We start from the raw sequence: 22031 nt of genomic DNA, 5'->3' as shown, positions 1-22031 counted from the left end.
CCCAATGTTTATTTATTTATTTATTTTTGATATAAGGAGGTTGATTCATAGTGGGATAGGGAGTGGGAGCATGGGAAGAATAGAGAAACGCTATCCAGGGCAGAGGGGTTGGAGGGGAAGTGAGGGGGCATGGGGTTAGAAATGATGGTGGCATGTGATGATCATTATTATCCAAAGTACATGTATGAAGACAGGAATTGGTGTGAATATACTTTGTATACAACCAGAGATATGAAAAATTGTGTCCTGTATGTGTAATAAGAATTATAACACATTCTGCTTCCATATATAAATTTAAGAAAATAAAAAAAACACTGGAAATTAAGCATGCATATTTGGCTTACTGTAGTTTAACTTTATTTTCATTCTTCTAAACAAGATTAGGTCTACAGACTATTCTAACTCTGATTATTCCATTTTTATCATAAACTTTTGTTGCTGGATATTTTCATCATATCCTTTTCTTCTCCCAGATTGGCTGGTTTGCCCTTTCTTCCTTCCCTGCTCTCTCATTGAGGTTTGAAGCAACACTTAAAACTGTATTAAATATTTCTGCTTGAACACTTCTTGTTATAAGGAACTCAACTACTTCTAAGTTTTTTTTGTTGTTGTTTCAGTAGTAGACAACTCTTTTTTCTTAAAATGTCCTTCTTAAATGGACCTTTGCTTAAAAGTTTTCCCTGCCAGTTCTTTTCCCCAACTTGTCCCATTTCTATTCTCCCTGTTTTGTGATATTTCTTTCTTTGATCTTTTTCTCTATTTCTCCTCTTCTTCCATTTGTGTTTTTTTTTTTACTTTTGCTTACATGCATGAATTCTTGTACATTGCGTTTCTACTGCTTCAGTTATTTCATTATTTTCATAATTTGCTTGCCTTCACTGTATCTTTTTATTTGGAGTTGTCTTTGTTCCATTCTGGCAATTGACATTTTCTACTTTTTTTTTTTTTACTTTTTGTTTATTTGGTTGAGTCAGAATTATTATGAAAGACTTGATAGAGAACCAAAGATGAAATAATAAGGAGATAATAAGGAGTCACCTAAATGGAAAGATAAGCCTATAGGCTTCATTTTGGGAAACACACAGACCTAAATGGTATCTGACAATTCTGGTATATTTGTGATTGATAAACACACTTGAGGTTTTGAAAACAAGTTCATATGTTGAATTTTGAGCAAATAAAAATCATTGAAAAAGTGAGTATTTAATAGTGAGCTGGGTTGGTAAATGAACATTTAAATTAACACTGCTGAACAAAGAAAATAATGACAAGTATTATGAAATTTTAACTTTATTTTATGTTTTTCTGTTATCGAATTTTAATCTTTATATGTTTAGTATAGTTTGTTAGAAATTTTGGATATCATATTCTTTTAAAATTCTATTTAACAAATAAAAAAACCAGTATAGTCAGTATAGCCTGTTTTAATATAACTTTTGAAACAATTATAGCTGGCAGTTATTGTGGGCTTATTATGGACAATGTGTGACACTAAGCATTTCACATATATTTTCTATTTTAATCCTTTCATTTATGATAATTGGCTATTAGTATTTCAAATTACAGATGAAGGATATGAAGCATAGAAAAGTTAGGTGATTTACATAAGGTAATACAGCTAATAAGTGGCAATGCTAGGATTTCTATCAGGCTGTCAGACTCCAAGGCTTGAACTATTATTAATCACTCCTTAGTCCATACTTGAGGTTGTTTAATTTTCAATGAAAATAAACTTCCATTTCATTCTCAAAGGTCTTTAAGTCACTTTCTAGATTGTTGTATGATATAAATATTATTTTGGAAGTAATTGAAATCCCTAGGAATTTGGAATTTTAAAGACTTTTTATGATAAATAGAATACAGGAAACTTTTGTTGATAGCTTTGTATTTTAAGTCATGATGCAACTCACTCTCATTTTGTTTTTGGAATCATTGAAACAGGTTTATAATAATGTTTTGAATTGGAAAAAGCAGAACAAACATAAAAGTACATTTTTTACAAAATTTTAAATATGTTAGTCTAATCTAACCTATTGGTCTTATCACATACTTCTAACCTAGGAAATGTTACTGTATTCTTTTTTCTTATATAAATATATGTTTAAAACTGAGAATTATAATTTTCTATCTGAATTTTCCAAAGGGAAAAGACATTATATTGTGAAAATATTAATATCAAGAAAGATCAACAGGAAAATTATTGTTCATTTATCCCAAGATTTTATGAAGTAATAATGTTGCAGGAGGAAAAAAAGGTAAGTTGAAAAGTGCCTATTTTATCTCTTTTCCAGGTTTTAATATCACAGAATCTATTGTTGTAAGGTTAAAGTTCTCTTAGATCTACTGTGTCCTATAGCTTTATTGCTGAGTGAATATTGTAGAAAAAAATGTATTAAATATTTCTGCTTGAACACTTCTTGTTATGAGGAACTCAACTACTGCTAAGTTTTTTTTTTTTGTTTCAGTAGTAGACAACTCTTTTTTCTTAAAATGTCCTTCTTAAATGGACCTAAATGTCCTACCTTCTGCCTACTTATTATTTTCCCTTTTACTATGATTTCTTTTTAGTTTTTCTTTCTTTTCTTGTAAGGATGAATGTTCTAGGTGTGTTTGAATTTTATTTACCTTCATGGTTACTACTGTCCTTTGAAGTTACATAGGAACTACTTTCTATTTGTGAATTTATTTCATAGTATTTTTTTCTGTATCTAAAGCTAAACATACTATTCTGCTTGTAGGCTTTATAGTATATAATGAAATTTTTATCTTCTTTGTTCTGGATAGTGTGTACTTATTAACACAAGCCCATTTAGATGTACATTCCATTTTCTATAGCTATAATTCAGTTTATTCAATTGAAACTTATAGTAAAATAAATCTCTGGATTTTTTAAATTTACTATTAAAGTTTAAAGATTATAGTATAAAATTTAAAAAATGGATTCATTTAGACTAAAGATAAATGATTCTCTTGAAAAATCAGTAATTATTTTTATAAGAAATTTCTTCAAAATTTCCTTGGTCTTCTCTTGAATTTTAATCAGTAATGGAAAATATTGTGTATCAGAAACAAGACATAATACTAGAAAAAGATGTATCAACAAAGAAGCAATATAATCATTTTTATAAAATAACAATTGTAAATTTCAAAGCAGATAAAATATCAATTTGAACTCAGTAAAATTTAATGAACATAATAAAAAAAGGAAAAGGTGAAAAAGGTTTTGGTTTCACATTAGGATTTTATTCCTAAGTAGAACTTATGTGTAATATGCTTTGAATATCAGTAAAATGTCAGTAAAAATACATAAAAATTAAAGTAAAAAATTGTTTTCTGTTATAAATTGATGTTTAATGGAAACCTTATTTATTTAGATATCTTACTGTTATATTTTTTAAGAGCCTTCTTTCATAGTGGTAACCCTGCATTTTTTGAAAGGAGGAGTTTTTATTAGATGATTTTCAAATTAATATTAGTGTGCCTGTACCATTGTAACCATTGCATTGTTTACTGTATTGTTAGATTTCTATAGTCTGAGATAATTTTATTTTGAAATTGTAGAATGGTAAATTTAAACATCAAGAATTATAATTGGTAAGAATGAAGTAAACTGGACTTACTTTAAAATATTAGCATCTGTCTGTTTTTTCTCATTCTTTTTATATTAACTGTAAAATATCTACTTGATTACATTTCCTGAGCAGGGAGATTTTGCTTTTATTGTTTAGCATAGTACCTAGAACATGAAAAGGGCTTAATCAGTATTTAATAAATGCATCATTTTTCAAACACTAATATTGTTTTATATTTAATAGTAACAAATGTTTTTAAAACATAAATATTATTTTCTGTATTTATAAAGATTTTTAATGTCTTCATCTTTTAGTTCATTTTCAAAAAAGGAATCTCTGAATTTGATAGTCCTTTCTCATATTCAGGGACTACTCCCACTACCATTTTACTTTCCTCTTGAATTCTTTTCCATTTATAATTATTGTAAGTCAGGTCAAAATATTATCTCATTATTATCCTAGTGTATATCATTGTTATTTGCTACACATGGTAAAATGCTAGAATATAGGGATGGTAATGCTAGAAATCTTGGTTTATTGGGTGAATGGGCGTGAGAAGATGTGAATGTTCTAAAGTTAAGATTTTATTGCTTCTTGGTGTGTTCTTTTCTATTGAGATCTAACATACAGCTAGATTTGACTATATTTAAGGGTAATTTACCTCCAATTATTTGTATTGAAATACATTTTTTTAAAAATGTGACTTTTCCAAGGGGTTTATGTATCTTTTTAAATTATATGTAATGTGTCTCTTACTCTAAAGAATCAAATCTGTGGAAATAATTCTGACAAAATCAGAATGTTGAGGTACTAAAAGGTGTTTGCAATCAAAACAGACATATAAAGTATTATGATTTTCTGCATATTTGACATAAAACTAATAAATGTTTTTTTCAAGATGATTTGTGCAACCACTTTTTTTTTTTTTTAAAAAAGAACATCCTGAAACTAGGAAAATAAAATAGAAAGAATCACTTTTTCTGTAATTCCAGCTAGTCAGGATGCTGAGGCAGGATGATTACAAGTTAGAGGCTAGCCAGGGCAACTTAGTGAGACCCTGGCTCAAACTAAAAATAAATAAATAAATAGACACAGGGTCTCTGGTTTAATTCCTAGGTCCTTGATCTACTTTGAGTTAAGTTTTGTGCATGATGAGAGATAGGGGTTTAATTTCATTTTGTTGCATATGGATTTCTAGTTCTCCCAGCACCATTTGTTTAAGAGGCTGTCTATTTTCCCCAATATATGTTTTTGGCGCCTTTGTCTAATATAAGATTACTGTAATTATGTGGGTTAGTCCCTGTGTCCTGTGTTCTGTACCATTGTCCTACCAGTCTATTTTGGTGCCAATACCATGCTGTTTTGTTACTATTGCTATGTAATATAGCAATAGTAACAAAAAAAAAAGTCTGCTATAGTGATGCCACCTACTTCACTCTTCTTGCTAAGAATTGTTTTAGCTATTCTGGGTCTCTTATTTTTCCAGATGAATTTCATTTCATGACTGCTTTTTCTATTTCTGTGAGGAATGCCATTGGGATTTTGATTGTCATTGCATTAAAACTGTATAGTGCTTTTGGTAGTGTGGTCATTTTGGCACTATTAATTCTGCCTATCTAAGACCAATGGAGATATTTCCGTCTTCTAAGGTCTACTTTAATTTATTTCTCTAGTGTTCTTTAGTTTTTACTGCAAAGATCTTTCACCTTCATTGTATCAGATTAGGCCACTACTTCCTTAATAGACTCCTATAGTGCAAGAATTAAAATAAAGAATTAATAAATGGGATGGATTCAAATTAAAAAGCTTCTTTTCAGCTAAATAAATAGTCAGTGAGGTGAATAGAGAGCCTACAAATTTTTGCCACTTGCACATTAGATAGAGAACTAATCTCTAGGGTATATAAAGAACTAAAAAAGCTAAACACCAAAATAACAAATAACCCAATTAATAAATGGGTCAAGGAACTGAACAGACACTTCTCAGAAGAGGATACACAATCAATCAACAAATATATGAAAAAATGCTCATCATCTCTAGCAATCAGAGAAATGCAAATCAAAACCACTCTCAGATACCATCTCACTCCAGTCAGAATGGCAACTATTATGAAGACAAACAACAAGTGTTGGCGAGGATGTGGGGGAAAAGACACACTCATACAATGCTTGTGGGACTGCAAAATGGTGCAGCCAATATGAAAAGCAGTATGGAGATTCCTTGGAAAACTGGAAATGGAACCGCCATTTGACCCAGCTATCCCACCCCTTGGTCTACGCCCAATGGACTTAAATACAGCATACTATGGGAGCACAGCCACATCAATGTTTATAGCAACACAATTCACCATAGCTAAACTGTGGAACCAACCTAGATGCCCTTCAATAGATGAATGGATAAAAAATGTTGCATATATACACAATGGAATATTACTCAGCAATAAAAGAGAATAAAATCATGGCATTTTCAGGTAAATGGATGGAGTTGGAGAAGATAATTCTAAGTGTAGTTAGCCAATCCTCAAAATACAAATGCTGAATATTTTCTCTGATATAAGGAGACTGATTCATAGTGGGGTAGGGAAGTGGAGCGTGGGAGGAATAGACAAACTCTAGATAGGGCAGAGGTGTGGGAGGGAAGGGAAGGGGGACGTGTGGTTAGAAATGATGGTGGAATGTGATGGACATCATTATCCAAAGTACATGTGTGAAGACACGAATTGGTATGAATATACTTTATATACAACCAGAGATATGAAAAAATGAGCTCTATATGTGTAATATGAATAGTAATGCATTTTGCTGTCATATATTAAAAAATCAATAATTAAAATAAAGAAAAAAAAGATGGTGGAATGAGATGGACATCATTATTCTAAGTACATGTATTAAGACATGAATGATGTGAATATACTTTGTGTACAACCAGAGATATGAAAAATTGTGCTCTTTCTATATAATATGAATTATAATGTCTTCTACTGTCTTATATAACAAATTAGAATAAATAAGTAAATAAATAAGTAAGTAAATGAATAAATAAAAAATAATGAATTAAAAGGGCTGGGCATCTACCTCAGTGGTACAGTTCTTGCCTAGCAGGTCCAATGGCCTAGATTCAATCCATGTACATGAAAATTCAATCCATAGTACATGAAAAAAAGCAAATACCCTTTTATTTCTTTGCCCTATAAGTATAAAAAGAACAAGAATTTGATTGAGGTACTTGAAATAATAGGTATTTTAATGTATGTGTTATTTCTGAATGTTTTATTGTCATTCAGAAATCACAATGTGTAAATTTGGATTTGAATTTTAAGGTAATGAGGGAAGATGAACTCTGCTTTTTCATAAACTACAGATTTATTGGCTCATATAATGCTAAATGAATGGTACTTTTTTTCTCCCAATGATTATTATGACATGGGATTACTAAACTTTCTGTTATTTTGTTATGTTCACAACCAAATTCTGACTCTGTATTTTTAAGTGTAAGTAAGCAAGTAGGAAAAATCTGCTTACTAGAGATGACTTACAAGTGTTGAGTTTGAATGACTGTTGTCACTATTGGAAGTGGTTATCACAGATGCTGCTCACTGTGATGAGCAGATGATGAGTTCAATTTTAGACAGTTGAATTTGGAGAAAAATGACTAATAGTGTCAATTTTAAAATAGAATTTATGATACAAATTGGGATAGAGATACACATTTTTCAGTCTGTCCCATGAAGGTGATAATTGAAGTGATGAAATGGCTATAGAAGAGAATGCAGAGATGAGAGGAAATTTCAGAACGAACCTTTGAGGAACAAGCACATAAGGGAGTGAGTGAGGCATGAGAGATGTGCCAGAGGAGAAATAATTAATGAAGTAGGAAGTGAGTTGGGGAATTTAAATACCAAATGATAGAGTTTCAAAAAAGAGAGGGTATAGAAATATATTTATTTTTATAGGACAATGATGCTGGTAAATCATTAAACAAAAAAGCAGATTATAAAATGGTATACATATTGTAATTTTTAAAATTTTATGAATATATTTCCTTGCATTCATAGTCAAATATTTGTATTGAGTAGTGATGTTATGAGTGATTTTTTTGGTCAACTTTTATTTTCCTCTGTTATTTAGTTTTGTTTTGGGTGCTGGTAGTGATCAAAATCAGGGCCTTGTGCCTACAAGTGCTATACCAATAAACTATACTCCTAGCTTTATGATTGATTTTAATTTATCCTCCTTGCATTGTTGAATTTTCTATTGTTCTAAAGCCACATGTAATATAATTTAAAAGAGATAATGAAGCTGCAAGAAAGCTTTTAAAAGGAAGAAATAGAGGGAAGGAAGATGGCGGCAGGGAGTGAGTGAGCCGCTCTGTGCTCCGCGCCACCGCCACCGCAGCGTATGTTGCTGCTTCTTAAAAGAAGAAGTAAAGATCATTAAAGGAGATCTGTCAACAAGGATTCAGCACCGTGTCAAGAAAAGGGCCTAGATGGAGTGAATCCGCCACGACTTCAGCGCGAGAAGTAAGGCTGCAGCCCCCGAGCTGCCGGGCTCCCTGGGCCCCTTCTCATTCCCCTCTCCGCCTCTCCGCTTCGCTTCTCCCCCGCCATCTCTCCTCCCACGCTCACTCCCTAAATCTAGATCTCAATCTCTTTCCCCCACCCCACCCGCTCTCTCGCGTGCCCAGTACCCGGCCCGCGCGGGCCCCGAGGCGCTGCCTCCCCTCCCCCAGCCCGCACCCCCTCCACGGGGGTCCCGAAGGCCACAGCTTGGCCGCTGCTGCCGCTGCCGACACCACTTTCCGCGGAGCACCTTAGAACAGACTCTTAACCGCGAGAGTGAGCTGCCGAGTAAAATGGAACAGCTGATAAGATGAATGACAATTTAAAATCTAAATGATCCAACATGGCGGCGGACGCGGAGAGATCAAGTCTCTAACCCCTTCAGCTGCATGGGCATAGGGAGAAGTAAACTGTCAAAATACTGTTCGCTCAGGACCACTGGGCACAGTTGAGCTGAAGTGGACCCCAGGCGAACGGTCTAGCCTTCTCAGAACACACCGAGCCCGAATTGGCTGCATTCTAGCTCCAGTTCGCCTGCTTCATGTGACTCAGCACTAATGATCCCACTGAAATAACTAGTCGGCCCACCTGAACTCAAAGAGGTAAAAGCCAACTGAGCACCACAGCCAGACCCAGGGAATCAGGAGTGACGCAGGACTAGCGGCGCAGAACTCCCAGCTATCGCTATCACCAGTGCTGACAACAGGTCCCTTGCACCAGCTATCAGGGGAGTTGCTGCTACCTGAGGGCAAACAAATTCGCTGGGGGCCCTCAGCCCCAAGCCCTACAAACTTAGGGTCTGAGGGAGGCAAACAGAAAGGGTGTGCCCAGGCACCCATGAAAACAGGGCTCCCAGGAGCAGCAGACCTGGCGTGTAGTCAGTACTGTGGTGAGTGTCACAGGTGAGCGGTGCCTGGCTTGAGGAACCACAAGAGAAGGCCCTAGGCACTCAGGATTGGAGACCCGCACAGTCTGGGAAGAAGAGTTGAGACACAGTGATAGGTTCCCACCTATCAAGAAGAGAAGCCTGGCCCAGTGGGCATAGCTCCACCAACTGGAAGAGAAGTTAATCGAGCTATATGACTGCATGTATTATTATTATTACTTGTTTTTAATGATTATTATTAGTATTTTTTTTATTTTTTTTTATTTTATTTTCACTTTTTGTTGTTGATGTAGTTGTTGTTCTTTAACATTCTTATTAATGGTTTCAATTTTTTAAAATTCTTTTAAAATTCTTTTTATTTTATTAGTATTACTATTATTTTTTAAACTTTAATTTCCATTTTTTTACTATCATTATAAAATTTTTTCTTTTTTTTGGGTTTAAATTTTTATTTTTTTCGTTTCTTCTTTCTTTCTTTTCACTTCTTTTTTCTTTTGTCTTCTCACTTCTTTTCAATTTTCCTATTCCCCCTTCCTTGAATTCTACTTGCCTATACTCATTCTCTTTAGTGACTTCTTCCCTCCCCTTCTAATATCTCTCCTCCCCAGTGCCTGCAAGCTAGGCAAACCTGCAACCCACGGGCGGGTCAGGTCCAGCAACCTGCCGAGTGACAGAACAGCTACATGTGTCTGCAGGGAACGCGGACAGGACCCACAAGTAGGACAGGGCCGGTGGCTTGCTGAGGGGCGGAACCGACCCCTCCCCCAGTGCCTGCAAGCTAGGCGAACCTTCGAACCATTGGGAGGTTAGGCCCAGCAACCTGCGGAGTGACAGAGGTGCCCCTCTTGCCTGCTGGGTACGCGGACCTTTGACCGACCAGCAGAGCAGACCTAGGGCCTGCCAGCATGGTAGACGGATCACACCAATTGGAGGAGGATCACAGCCACTACCTGCCCTGCAAGGGTGATTTTTCAACTATACAAGAGCAATATAAATAAATAGAGAGAAAATTTCAAAACACAACAGTTTCACCAAGCAGAAAGAAACGCCAGCAGTATGAAAAGACAAGGAAAGAAAGGATCACAGGCAATGCAGGTCAACTCAACTTTAGAAGAGATAATAGGTGCATCAGATGGAATGTCAGATAGAGAAGTCAGGATATACATGCTTCAGATGATCTGGAGTCTCAAGGAGGACATGAGACAGCAAAATCAGATAATGAAAGATCACATTGACAAACAAATCCAGGAAGTAAAAGATCAATTTCACAGGGAGATAGAGGTAATAAAAAACAAACAAATAGAAATCCTAGAAATGCAGGAAACAATAAACCAACTCAAAAACTCAATTGAGAATACTACCAGCAGAGTAGATCACTTAGAAGAGAGAACATCAGACAATGAAGACAAAGTATTTCAACTGGAAAAGAACATAGACAGCTCAGCAAGTCTGCTAAGAAACCATGAGCAGAACATCCAAGAATTATGGGACAATATCAAAAGACCAAATTTAAGAGTCATTGGGATACAGGAAGGCACAGAGCTCCATTCCAAAGGAATAAACTGTCTATTCAGTGAAATAATACGAGAAAACTTCCCAGACTTGAAGAATGAGACAGAATCCCAAATCCTAGAAGCCTACAGGACGCCGAATGTGCAAAATCATAAGAGATCCACACCTAGACACATTATAATGAAGATGTCCAACATACAGAATAAGGAGAAAATATTAAAAGCTGCAAGAGAAAGAAAGCAGATTACATTTAGGGGTAAACCAATCAGGATAACAGCTGATCTCTCAACACAGACTCTGAAAGCTAGAAGATCCTGGAATAACATATTTCAAACACTGAAAGACAATGGGCTCCAACCAAGAATCGTGTATCCGGCGAAATTAAGCTTCAGGTTAGAAGATGAAATTAAAACCTTCCACAATAAACAAAAGTTAAAAGAATTCGCAGCTAGAAAACCATCTCTTCAAAAAATCCTTGGCAAAACATTACAGGAAGAGGAAATGGAAAACAACATTGAAAACCAACAATGGGAGGTAGGACAGTAAAGGGGGGAAAGTAGTCAAAGAGGATAACAAATCAGGTTTAGTAACATCAATAAACAAATATGGATAGAAGAACAAACCATATCTCAATAATAACCCTAAATGTTAATGGCTTAAACTCACCAATTAAGAGACACAGGCTAGTAGAATGGATCAAAAAACAAGACCCAACAATATGCTGTCTACAGGAGACGCATTTGATAGGAAAAGATATACATAGACTGAAGGTGAAAGGTTGGGAAAAATCATATCACTCATATGGACCGCGGAAACAAGCAGGAGTGTCCATACTCATATCTAATAAAATAGATTTCAAGCCAAAGCTAATCAAAAGGGATATAGAAGGACACTTCATACTGCTCAAGGGAACCATACACCAACAAGACATAACAATCATAAATATATATGCCCCAAATAATGGTGCAGCTGTATTCATCAAGCAAACTCTTCTCAAGTTCAAGAGTCTAATAGACCAACATACAATAATCATGGGAGACTTCAACACACCTCTCTCACCACTGGACAGATCTTCCAAACAAAAGTTAAATAAGGAAACTATAGAACTCAATAACACAATTAACAACCTAGACTTAATTGACATATATAGACTATACCACCCAACATCAAGTAGCTACACTTTTTTCTCAGCAGCACATGGAACCTTCTCAAAAATAGACCATATACTATGTCACAGGGCAACTCTTAGACAATACAAAGGGGTAGAGATAATACCATGCATCTTATCTGATCATAATGGAATGAAACTGAAAATCAATGATAAAAGAAGAAAGGAAAAAGCAAGCATCACCTGGAGAATGAACAATAGGTTGCTGAGTGATCAATGGGTTTTAGAAGACATCAAGGAGGAAATTAAAAAATTCCTAGAGTTAAATGAAAACACAGACACAACATATCGGAATCTATGGGACACATTGAAAGCAGTTCTAAGAGGAAAATTCATTGCTTGGAGTTCATTCCTCAAAAAAAGAAAAAACCAACAAATAAATGATCTCATACTTCATCTCAAAATCCTAGAAAAAGAAGAGCAAAACAACAGCAAAAGAAGTAGAAGGCAAGAAATAATTAAAATCAGAGCTGAAATTAATGAAATTGAAACAAAAGAAACAATTGAAAAAATTGACAAAACTAAAAGCTGGTTCTTTGAAAAAATAAATAAAATTGACAGACCCTTAGCCATGCTAACGAAGAGAAGAAGAGAGAGAACCCAAATTACTAGCATACGGGATGAAAAAGGCAATATCACAACAGACACTTCAGAAATACAGAAGATAATCAGAAATTATTTTGAATCCTTATACTCCAATAAAATAGAAGATAGTGAAGGCATAGATAAATTCCTTAAGTCTTATGATCTGCCCAGATTGAGTCAGGAGGATATAGACAACCTAAACAGACCAATATCAATAGAAGAAATAGAAGAAACCATCAAAAGATTACCAACTAAGAAAAGCCCAGGATCGGATGGGTATACAGCAGAGTTTTACAAAACCTTTAAAGAGGAACTAACACCAATACTTTTCAAGCTATTTCAGGAAATAGAAAAAGAGGGAGAACTTCCAAATTCATTCTATGAGGCCAACATCACCCTGATTCTGAAACCAGACAAAGACACTTCAAAGAAAGAAAACTACAGACCAATATCTCTAATGAACCTTGACACAAAAATCCTCAATAAAATTCTGGCGAATCGGATTCAAATATATATCAAAAAAATTATACACCATGATCAAGTAGGACTCATCCCTGGGATGCAAGGCTGGTTCAATATACGGAAATCAATAAATGTTATTCACCACATCAATAGACTTAAAAATAAGAACCATATGATCATCTCGATAGATGCAGAAAAAGCATTCGACAAAGTACAGCATCCCTTTATGTTCAAAACTCTAGAAAAATTAGGGATAACTGGATCATACCTCAACATTGTAAAAGCAATCTATGATAAGCCACAGGCCAGCATCATTCTGAATGGAGAAAAATTGAAGGCATTCCCTCTAAGATCTGGTACAAGACAGGGATGCCCTCTCTCACCACTTCTGTTCAACATAGTCCTCGAAACACTGGCCAGAGCAATTAGACAGACGAAAGAAATTAAAGGCATAAAAATAGGAAAAGAAGAACTTAAATTATCACTATTTGCAGATGATATGATTCTATACCTAGCAGACCCAAAAGGGTCTACAAAGAAGCTATTAGAGCTAATAAATGAATTCAGCAAAGTGGCAGGATATAAGATCAACACGCATAAATCAAAGGCATTCCTGTATATGAGCGACAAATCCTCTGAAAGGGAAATGAGGACAACTACTCCATTCACAATATCCCCCCAAAAAATAAAATACTTGGGAATCAACCTAACAAAAGAGGTGAAAGATTTATACAATGAAAATTACAGATCCCTAAAGAAAGATATAGAAGAAGACCTTAGAAGATGGAAAAATATACCCTGCTCATGGATAGGCAGAACTAACATCATCAAAATGGCGATATTACCAAAAGTTCTCTATAAGTTCAATGCAATGCCAATCAAAATCCCAACAGCATTTCTTGTAGAAATAGATAAAAGAATCATGAAATTCATATGGAATAATAAAAGACCCAGAATAGCAAAAACAATACTAAGCAGGAAGTGTGAATCAGGAGGTATAGCGATTCCAGACTTCAAACTATACTACAGAGCAATAGTAACAAAAACAGCATGGTACTGGTACCAAAACAGGCGGGTGGACCAATGGTACAGAATAGAGGACACAGTAACCAATCCACAAAACTACAACTATCTTATATTTGATAAAGGGGCTAAAAGCATGCAATGGAGGAAGGATAGCATCTTCAACAAATGGTGCTGGGAAAACTGGAAATCCATTTGCATCAAAATGAATCTGAATCCCTATCTCTCGCCATGCACAAAAGTTAACTCAAAATGGATCAAGGAGCTTGATATTAAATCAGAGACACGGCATCTGATAGAAAAAAAAGTTGGTTATGATCTACATACTGTGGGATCAGGCTCCAAGTTCCTCAATAGGACACCCATAGCGCAAGAGTTAACAACTAGAATCAACAAATGGGACTTACTCAAACTAAAAAGTTTTTTCTCAGCAAAAGAAACAATAAGAGAGATAAACAGGGAGCCTACATCCTGGGAACAAATCTTACTCCATACACTTCAGATAGAGCCCTAATAACCAGAATATATAAAGAACTCAAAAAATTAGACAATAAGATAACAAATAACCCAATCAACAAATGGGCAAAGGACCTGAACAGACACTTCTCAGAGGAGGACATACAATCAATCAATAAGTACATGTAAAAATGCTCACCATCGCTAGCAGTCAGAGAAATGCAAATCAAAACTACCCTAAGATACCATCTCACTCCAGTAAGATTGGCAGCCATTAGGAAGTCAAACAACAATAAGTGCTGGAGAGGATGCGGGGAAAAGGGCACTCTTGTTCATTGCTGGTGGGACTGCAAATTGGTGCAGCCAATTTGGAAAGCAGTATGGAGATTTCTCGGAAAGCTAGGAATGGAACCACCATTTGACCCAGCTATTCCCCTTCTCGGTCTATTCCCTAAAGACCTAACGAGCATGCTACAGGGACACTGCTACATCGATGTTCATAGCAGCACAATTCACGATAGCAAGATTGTGGAATCAGCCTAGATGCCCTTCAATAGATGAATGGATAAAAAAAATGTGGCATTTATACACAATGGAGTATTACTCTGCATTAAAAAATGACAAAATCATAGAATTTGGAGGGAAATGGATGGCATTAGAGCAGATTATGCTAAGTGAAGCTAGTCAATCTTTAAAAAACAAATACCAAATGACTCCTTTGATATAAGGGGAGGAAACAAGGACAGGGTAGCGACGAAGAACTTGAGAAGAAGATTTACATTAACAGGGGTGAGAGGTGGTAGGGAAAGGAAGTGAGAAGGGAAATCGCATGGAAATGGAAGGCGATCCTCAGGGTTATACAAAATGACATATAAGAGGAAAGGAGGGGTAAGACAGGATAATACAAATGGAAGAAATGATTTACAGTAGAAGGGGTAGAGAGAGAAAAGGGGAGGGGAGGGGAGGGGAGGGGAGGGGAGGGGGGGTAGTAGAGAATAAGACAGACAGCAGAATACATCAGACACTAGAAAGGCAATATGTCAATCAATGGAAGGGTAACTGATGTGATACAGCAATCTATATACGGGGTAAAATTGGGAGTTCATAACCCACTTGAATCAAACTGTGAAATATGATGTATTAAGAACTATGTAATGTTTTGAACGACCAACAATAAAAAAAAATAAAAAAAATAAAAAAAAGGAAGAAATAGATGCTGGAGAAGGTGCAGGTTGAGAACAGGCTTTGTTAATAAAAGGAATTTGGAGAGTAAATATTTTAAGAATTGTTGAGTATTGAGAGAGAAGTTCTGATGGCAGATGCAAGTTAGATTCCGTGCAGTGAGTTAAACGGGGTCAGGCAGTAGAAGCACTGAATATATATTAATACTATACTTTCCAGAATTTTGCTGTTAAAGAGAAGAAGAAAAACTGGAGTAGATTAAGAAGATAGCACAATAGGGGACAATTTATTTTTAGATGTATGTATATTCTTAGAATAGTTGAAGGATACTGTAGAAATAGAGGAGTGGCAAAAATAGATAGATGACATAATTAGTATAGTAAGGTTATATACAGAAACAGATAATAAGCAAAGGAATTCAATGCATAAACAGTTGGTTTACATTAGAGAGAAAGAGAAACCTCTTTATGAAAAAGGAGAAAGAATGAATGATGAAATAAGTAAGGGGTCAGGCATCTTTTTCTATAAAGGGCCAGATAGTAAATATTTAGTTGGGACTATATAGTCTCTTTCATGCATATTCAACTCTGTTGTTGTAGTATGAAAGGAGCCATAGACAATGTATAAACCAATTATGTTCCAGTAAAAATTTTCACTTATAAAAGCAGACAGTAGATTAGATTTGACTCATAGGATATAGTTTGCTGACCCCTGAAAGAGACATATTGATGTGTATAGGAGATAACATTAAATAATTTTATTTTGGATGGCCTATGTTATTTTGTTGACATAGACAACAAGGTCTTCTGGAGGGCACCTGGAGATCCAGGTCCATTAACTGCTTAGGAAGTATGAGCTGATAAATTTGGTGTGGGGAGGCTCAATATCTTTGCTTCAGTTGTTGGTTTTTAAGATTCAGGTGATGCACTGACTTCTACAATAGATGGCATATAAAAATTAGTTATAGGCAGTGATTTCTTGAAATTGTCTTATATCAAGCCTGTTGTTTTTTTCTTATTTTTCAGAATCTCAGATTTCTGACTTATATTTGCCCTTATATGTTCCTCCTTTTGGGCTTAGAAAGTTTCTCTTTCTCTTGGTAACTCAGAACTTTCTGGGCGTGGCAAATCCAGGGTATTTACAGACATTACTGTCTGTAAATGGGAAATAACTACATGGTAGAATAGGGAATTTAGATTTTTCAAATTATTTTCTTAACATGTTTATCTTTGTTTCCTATATCTTTCCAAGTTTTCCTTAAAATTCATTTCTTTTTAAATTTAGAAATTTGCTTTACTTTTTAAAAAATAGCTTTATTGAGATCTACTTCACATATCATACAGTTTATTCATTTAAAGTATACAATTCAATGGTTTAATATATTCATAAAATTGTGTAACCATCATCATAATCAATTGCACAATTTTTAATTTATTCTAATTGCAAGTAATTCCTTGTTCTCAACATTGCTAACTATAAGCAATCACCACTTTACTTTCTATATTTGTAGATTTTCCTATTCTAGACAATTCAAAAACAGAATTGTGCTATATTTGTGCTTTGTGACTGGCTTCTTTCATTTGTCATAATGTTTTCTATGTTTTACTGTGTATAAGTTAATAATTCATTTCTTTATAAGACTGACTAGTATTCATTCTGTGGCTATGCTGTATCTTTTTTTATCCATTCATCAGGTGATGAACATTTGGACTATTTCTACTTTATGGGCAAGAACAAAAATAATAAGTATAATTACTAAATGAAAGTATAATAATAATAATACACATAAAACTAAAGCTGCTGTAAACATTTGTGTACAAGTCTTTGGCTGTAGGTTTTCATTTACCTTGAATCTGTACTTATAGGTGGAATTGTTAGATAATACGTGTTTCTAGGTTGTGGGGTTGTGGCTCAGCCCTAGAGTGCTTGCCTAGCACATGTGAGGCCCTGGGTTGGATCTTCAGCAGCACATAAAAATAAATAAATAAAATAAAGTTATTGTGTCCAACTGCAACTAAAAAATAAATATTTAAAAAATATTGTGGTTCTATGTTTATCTTTTTGTGGAACTGTCTTATAAATCGGTAGCATTTACATTATGTTCAGCAAAGTATGAAAGTTACAATTTCTTTAATATACTTGCTATTATTGTTTGTATTTTTATTATAGCCATCCAAAGGTACATGAATAGTGTCTCATTGTGGTTTCAATTTTCATTTTCCTAAGGAATGATGATATTAAATATTTTCCATGTATTTGCTTGACATATTTATATCTTCTTAAGAAAAATGTCTAGTTAGATCTTTGCCCATTTTTACATTGAATTATTTGTCCTTTTATTATTAATTTAAGAGTTCTATTGGTTTGCTTTTGTCTGAATTTACAATTAATAATATTGAATAACATTTCTTGTAAATGTAATCTTTTATGGATGTTTATGTTCCCAATTCAAACATAGTTGTTAGAGTGCAAGATTCTTGCATTATATTTGTATACCTATAGTTAGCAAAATACATACATTTAATAATCCTTTCTTGAATAAATTTATTGCAGTTCTGAAAAATGGGCATATTTATTTTCAAGTTAGAATTAGGGAAAGAATTCTTAGGATTTCTCTTTCCTCCCATTTATACTATTTACTTAGCAATGTAGGTATTAAATCAATAAGATGATTTTAAAAGTGCTGTTTTATCTTTGGATTTAAACATTTTTCTGATTTTACAACCATAAAATAATAAGAATATAATTTAATGAATGTGTTTTTTAAATCATCATAACTATCCTTAAGATCTATTTTATTCTGTTACATACATACACAATGTTTTTACAACACATATTTTGAAAATAGATGGTAATCTGATCCTCCAAGAATTTCTGTTAAAAACACAAATATTAACTTTAATTCAACCTGAATATTTTCTTTAGGAATTTGTTTTGCCTTTGGTAATAAAAAAATCGTCTTAACATTTTAATTAATATAAGTCTCTAAGAAAATTCTCTACTTTGCAAAACACTTAACAGTTGCATTTATTGAAGTGCTTTGATTTGGTAATTCAAAGTGCATGAAGTTGTATTGACTTTTTAATCAAAAAATTTCAAAAAACAGTAAAATTTCACTAGGTGGCGCCAATACTTTGGATCTTTACTAACATAAAACCTTATTTATTCATTAATTTCTCATATTTATTAAAACAAACATTTAAAAATGACATGGCAAGGGTTGGGGTTGTGGTTCAGTGGTAGAACACTTGCCTAGCACTACAGTGTGTTGGCACTGGGTTCAATCCTCAGAACCACGTAAAAATGAAATAAAGATATTGTATGTCCACCTACAGCTAAAAAATAAATATTAAAATAAATAAATAAATAAAAATGATATGGCAAGATATAAAACTTTCCCTTGTAATTCATTTGAGCAAATTTATATTGGAAATTTTAGCTCTTTTGTTAATTCTGTCTCATGAAAATAACCCAGACTATTCATTTAAAATTTTTATTAATATTCCATGTTACAGTTTAGATATGAGGTATCCCCCAAAAGCTCATGTGTGATATAATGCAAGAAAGTTTAGAGATGAAATGATTGGGTTATGAGAACCTTACCTATCAATGCATTAATCTATGGATATAAATAGATTGCTGTAGTGGTTACTGTAGATAGGTAGGGTGTAACTGGAGGAGGTGGGTCATTGGGACTATGACTTTGGGGTATATATTTTGTCCTTGATGAGGGAGTGTCTCTCTCTGTTTCCTGGTTCCACGTTCTGGGCTGCTTTCTTTCACAGCGCTCTTCCAGCACGATGTGGTGCCTTATCTTGGGCCCAGAGCAACGGGGCTGGACATCTATGGATTGAGACCTCTGGAATTGTGATCTCCCCAAAAAACTTTTTCTCCTCTAGTGTTCTTGTCAGGTCTTTTGGTCACAGCAGCAAGAAAGCTTACTAAAATATTCTACTTGCAAACAAACTTTTTCCTACTTATTTTTTGTAAAAATTTATAAAAATTGTTTTAAAAGCTTTATTTTAAGATGTAATTAATAACCTAGTGTTTTCCTAGGATTAGTATAAGATCACCTAAAAATAATTTATTAATATTAAGTAGATATTAGGAAGTTGTAATTCTAAATGATTTTAAATTATGATTTTTTAAAAAAACTTTAGTCATAAGGACATAAAAGGCAGAAAAGCTTGTAGCCTTTTTTTTATATTTTTGGTTTCTATTATAAGTGGATTATGCCATTATTAATGATGTGAAATTTTTACTTTTTTGATTATCATTATTAGTCTTTAATACTTATTGAATTACCTGATTACTTGGCTTTATAATAGGCACTTAGCAATTTATTGCAGTTAGAAGTAGTTGTGGCCTTGATAGAGCTTGTTTTGAGAATGGACAGAGATTTAAGAAGACTGGCACATAATTAACTATATTTTCCTCCCAACACATATTAGTTGTTCATGTTAGAGTTACTGCCTCCAAAAGCTTTGACTGTTTACTTTTCTCATTATCTAAGAAAACTTTTATAGTGTATAAGTTGGATTTCAAAGACGAAAAAAGAGATGGGACGAAAGATTCGAATCATTGAAAGAAAAAGGGACAAAATTATGAGTGGGCAAAGAATGAAGAAAAGATTAAAAATATTTAGTTATTGATTAAACAGATTTCAATACCCTTTGTAAGAGTACCCGATGTCTTTTAAGTCTAACTGTAAAATAGTTTGTACTATCACTGAGGTTATATTTATTCATGGTAAAATGTTAGGCGCTATGTAAGTAAAGCTTTGGACTTATGGTTTAGTGGTGAAGAGTTCAGGTTTTAGAATCACATAGCATTCAATTACTTCCTCTGTTACACACTAGCTGGGTATCTAGCCATTCCTGCCATTCTGAGCCTCAATATTTTCCTTTCAAATCTCTACATGTAAGTAATAATATATGAAGAAGTTATTGTGAGAATTCACTGAACTCTGGTTACATACAAACACACACACATAGGCACATTTACTCATACTGCCTAATAGTATCTGAGTTATTAAAGCTAAGTAATGATATTAATTTTCAATTAATGAACAATGGATTAAGCATTTACTGTGTACTGTAGATAGGAAGATGATGAATAGGGCAAAGTTTCTTTTTTTCTTTTTTCTTTTTTTGATGGGCAAAGCTTCTTGAATTGAAGAATTCATATTCTTTGTTGGAAGATAGAATTTTGTAAACAATTAGCAATGAAATCCAAATAAGTTTCAGTGGGACTTTTAGGGTAGAACCAGTTTGATCCTGCTTGAGGGATGACAGAAGTCAACAAAGAATTCCAAAGTATGTTTGGGTTATATTTTGAAGGACAAGTAGGGATTTATCATATGGAGTGTAACTTTCCAGGCAATGAGATGTGTAAAGCCATGAAAGTGTAAGAAGGCAATTTTAAGTTTTACTTATAGATGGTGATGATCCAGTAAATGTTTTAAGCAGGTGATTCATGAACATATTTGTAATTTCAGAAAGAGTACAATCAACTGGATGGGATTTTGGGAAATGGGACAGAGAGCTCATGACATGAAGAACAGAGGTTCACATTGTGTATGGCTGTATTAACAGTGAAATGAGGGAGAAGTGACACAAAATTTGTTGTTAGCATTGATTTTATATAATGATTAATTCTATGTCTGAGGATGAATGAAAAGGAAGTATTAATGATTTCTTATAGAATTTTCACTTAGAATACTGGGTGAGTGGTGTTGTGAAGAATTGGAGAGAGAGAATATAGAAAGTGTATCATATTGTGTGCATATGTGTGTGTACACTACTGGGGAATCAATATTTTAAGCATCTTTTTGTTATATAGGCAGAAATGTCAGGAAGGCAGTTAGAAAACTGGAAAAATTTGGACAAGAGGTTTATGGAATCAGTCTTTGCAATAAATTATATAATCCATAGGGAGTGAGCATTCAATATAGGTGAAAGAAGGTTAAGCTAAGAAAGAAGTGAAGGATAAAATTATGGCAGGATTAGAATGAGGAGGCATGATCTCACAGGAGCCAGAGGAGGACTGAATTTTAAGAAAGTTGTTGCCACCTGTATTTATATACTTTGGGTAGGTTAATAAGAATAAGAGTTGAAAATAATCCAATGAGTTGTGAAGCATTAAAATTTTTTTCTTAGTTATAGATGGATACAATATCCTTATTTATTTATTTTTTTATGGTGCTGAGAATAGAACCTATTGCCTCACGCATGTGAGGCAAGCACTCTACCACTGATCTAAAGCCCCAGCCCCAATTTTGAAGAATTTTGAGATCATTGGTTACTTTAGCAAAGTATATCTGATGGCCAGATGGAAGTAGACTGAAGAAAGAATGAATGATAACAAAGATAATTCTAGGAATATAGATGTGTATTCATATATTTCAGAGATCTCTCCTGGAATGAAAGCAGGGAATAAGCTCTTAAATGTCCAGTCATCAGTCCTTCTCCTGGAACACCCATTTCTGATCATGTGGCTGACTCCCATTCATCCTTTGAGATTCCATTTTCTGGTGATCAATGTATACTTCAGTTGTGGCATTTATAATGTTGTAATATTATCATCTATTTCTTTGTTCCTGCCAACAGACCATTGCCATTCTTGAGG

General features: G+C 34.1%; 1 protein-coding gene across 1 annotated transcript in view; it reads left to right on the top strand.

Annotated features, from left to right (window-relative positions):
• Window positions 1–22031, top strand: part of Stpg2 (sperm tail PG-rich repeat containing 2) — a 522341-nt gene that overhangs the window by 31316 nt on the left and 468994 nt on the right. Inside the window, exon 6 of the mRNA XM_077803111.1 lies at window positions 2144–2255. Within this exon, the coding sequence (XP_077659237.1) occupies window positions 2144–2255 (112 nt within the window). The remainder of the gene's footprint in view (window positions 1–2143; window positions 2256–22031) is intronic.

This window comes from Urocitellus parryii, chromosome 10 (assembly GCF_045843805.1).
Source record: "Urocitellus parryii isolate mUroPar1 chromosome 10, mUroPar1.hap1, whole genome shotgun sequence".
In the NCBI taxonomy this organism is placed as follows: domain Eukaryota; kingdom Metazoa; phylum Chordata; class Mammalia; order Rodentia; family Sciuridae; genus Urocitellus; species Urocitellus parryii.
Note: the sequence above shows the minus strand (reverse complement) of the source record. Positions and strands in the feature narration are given on the sequence as shown.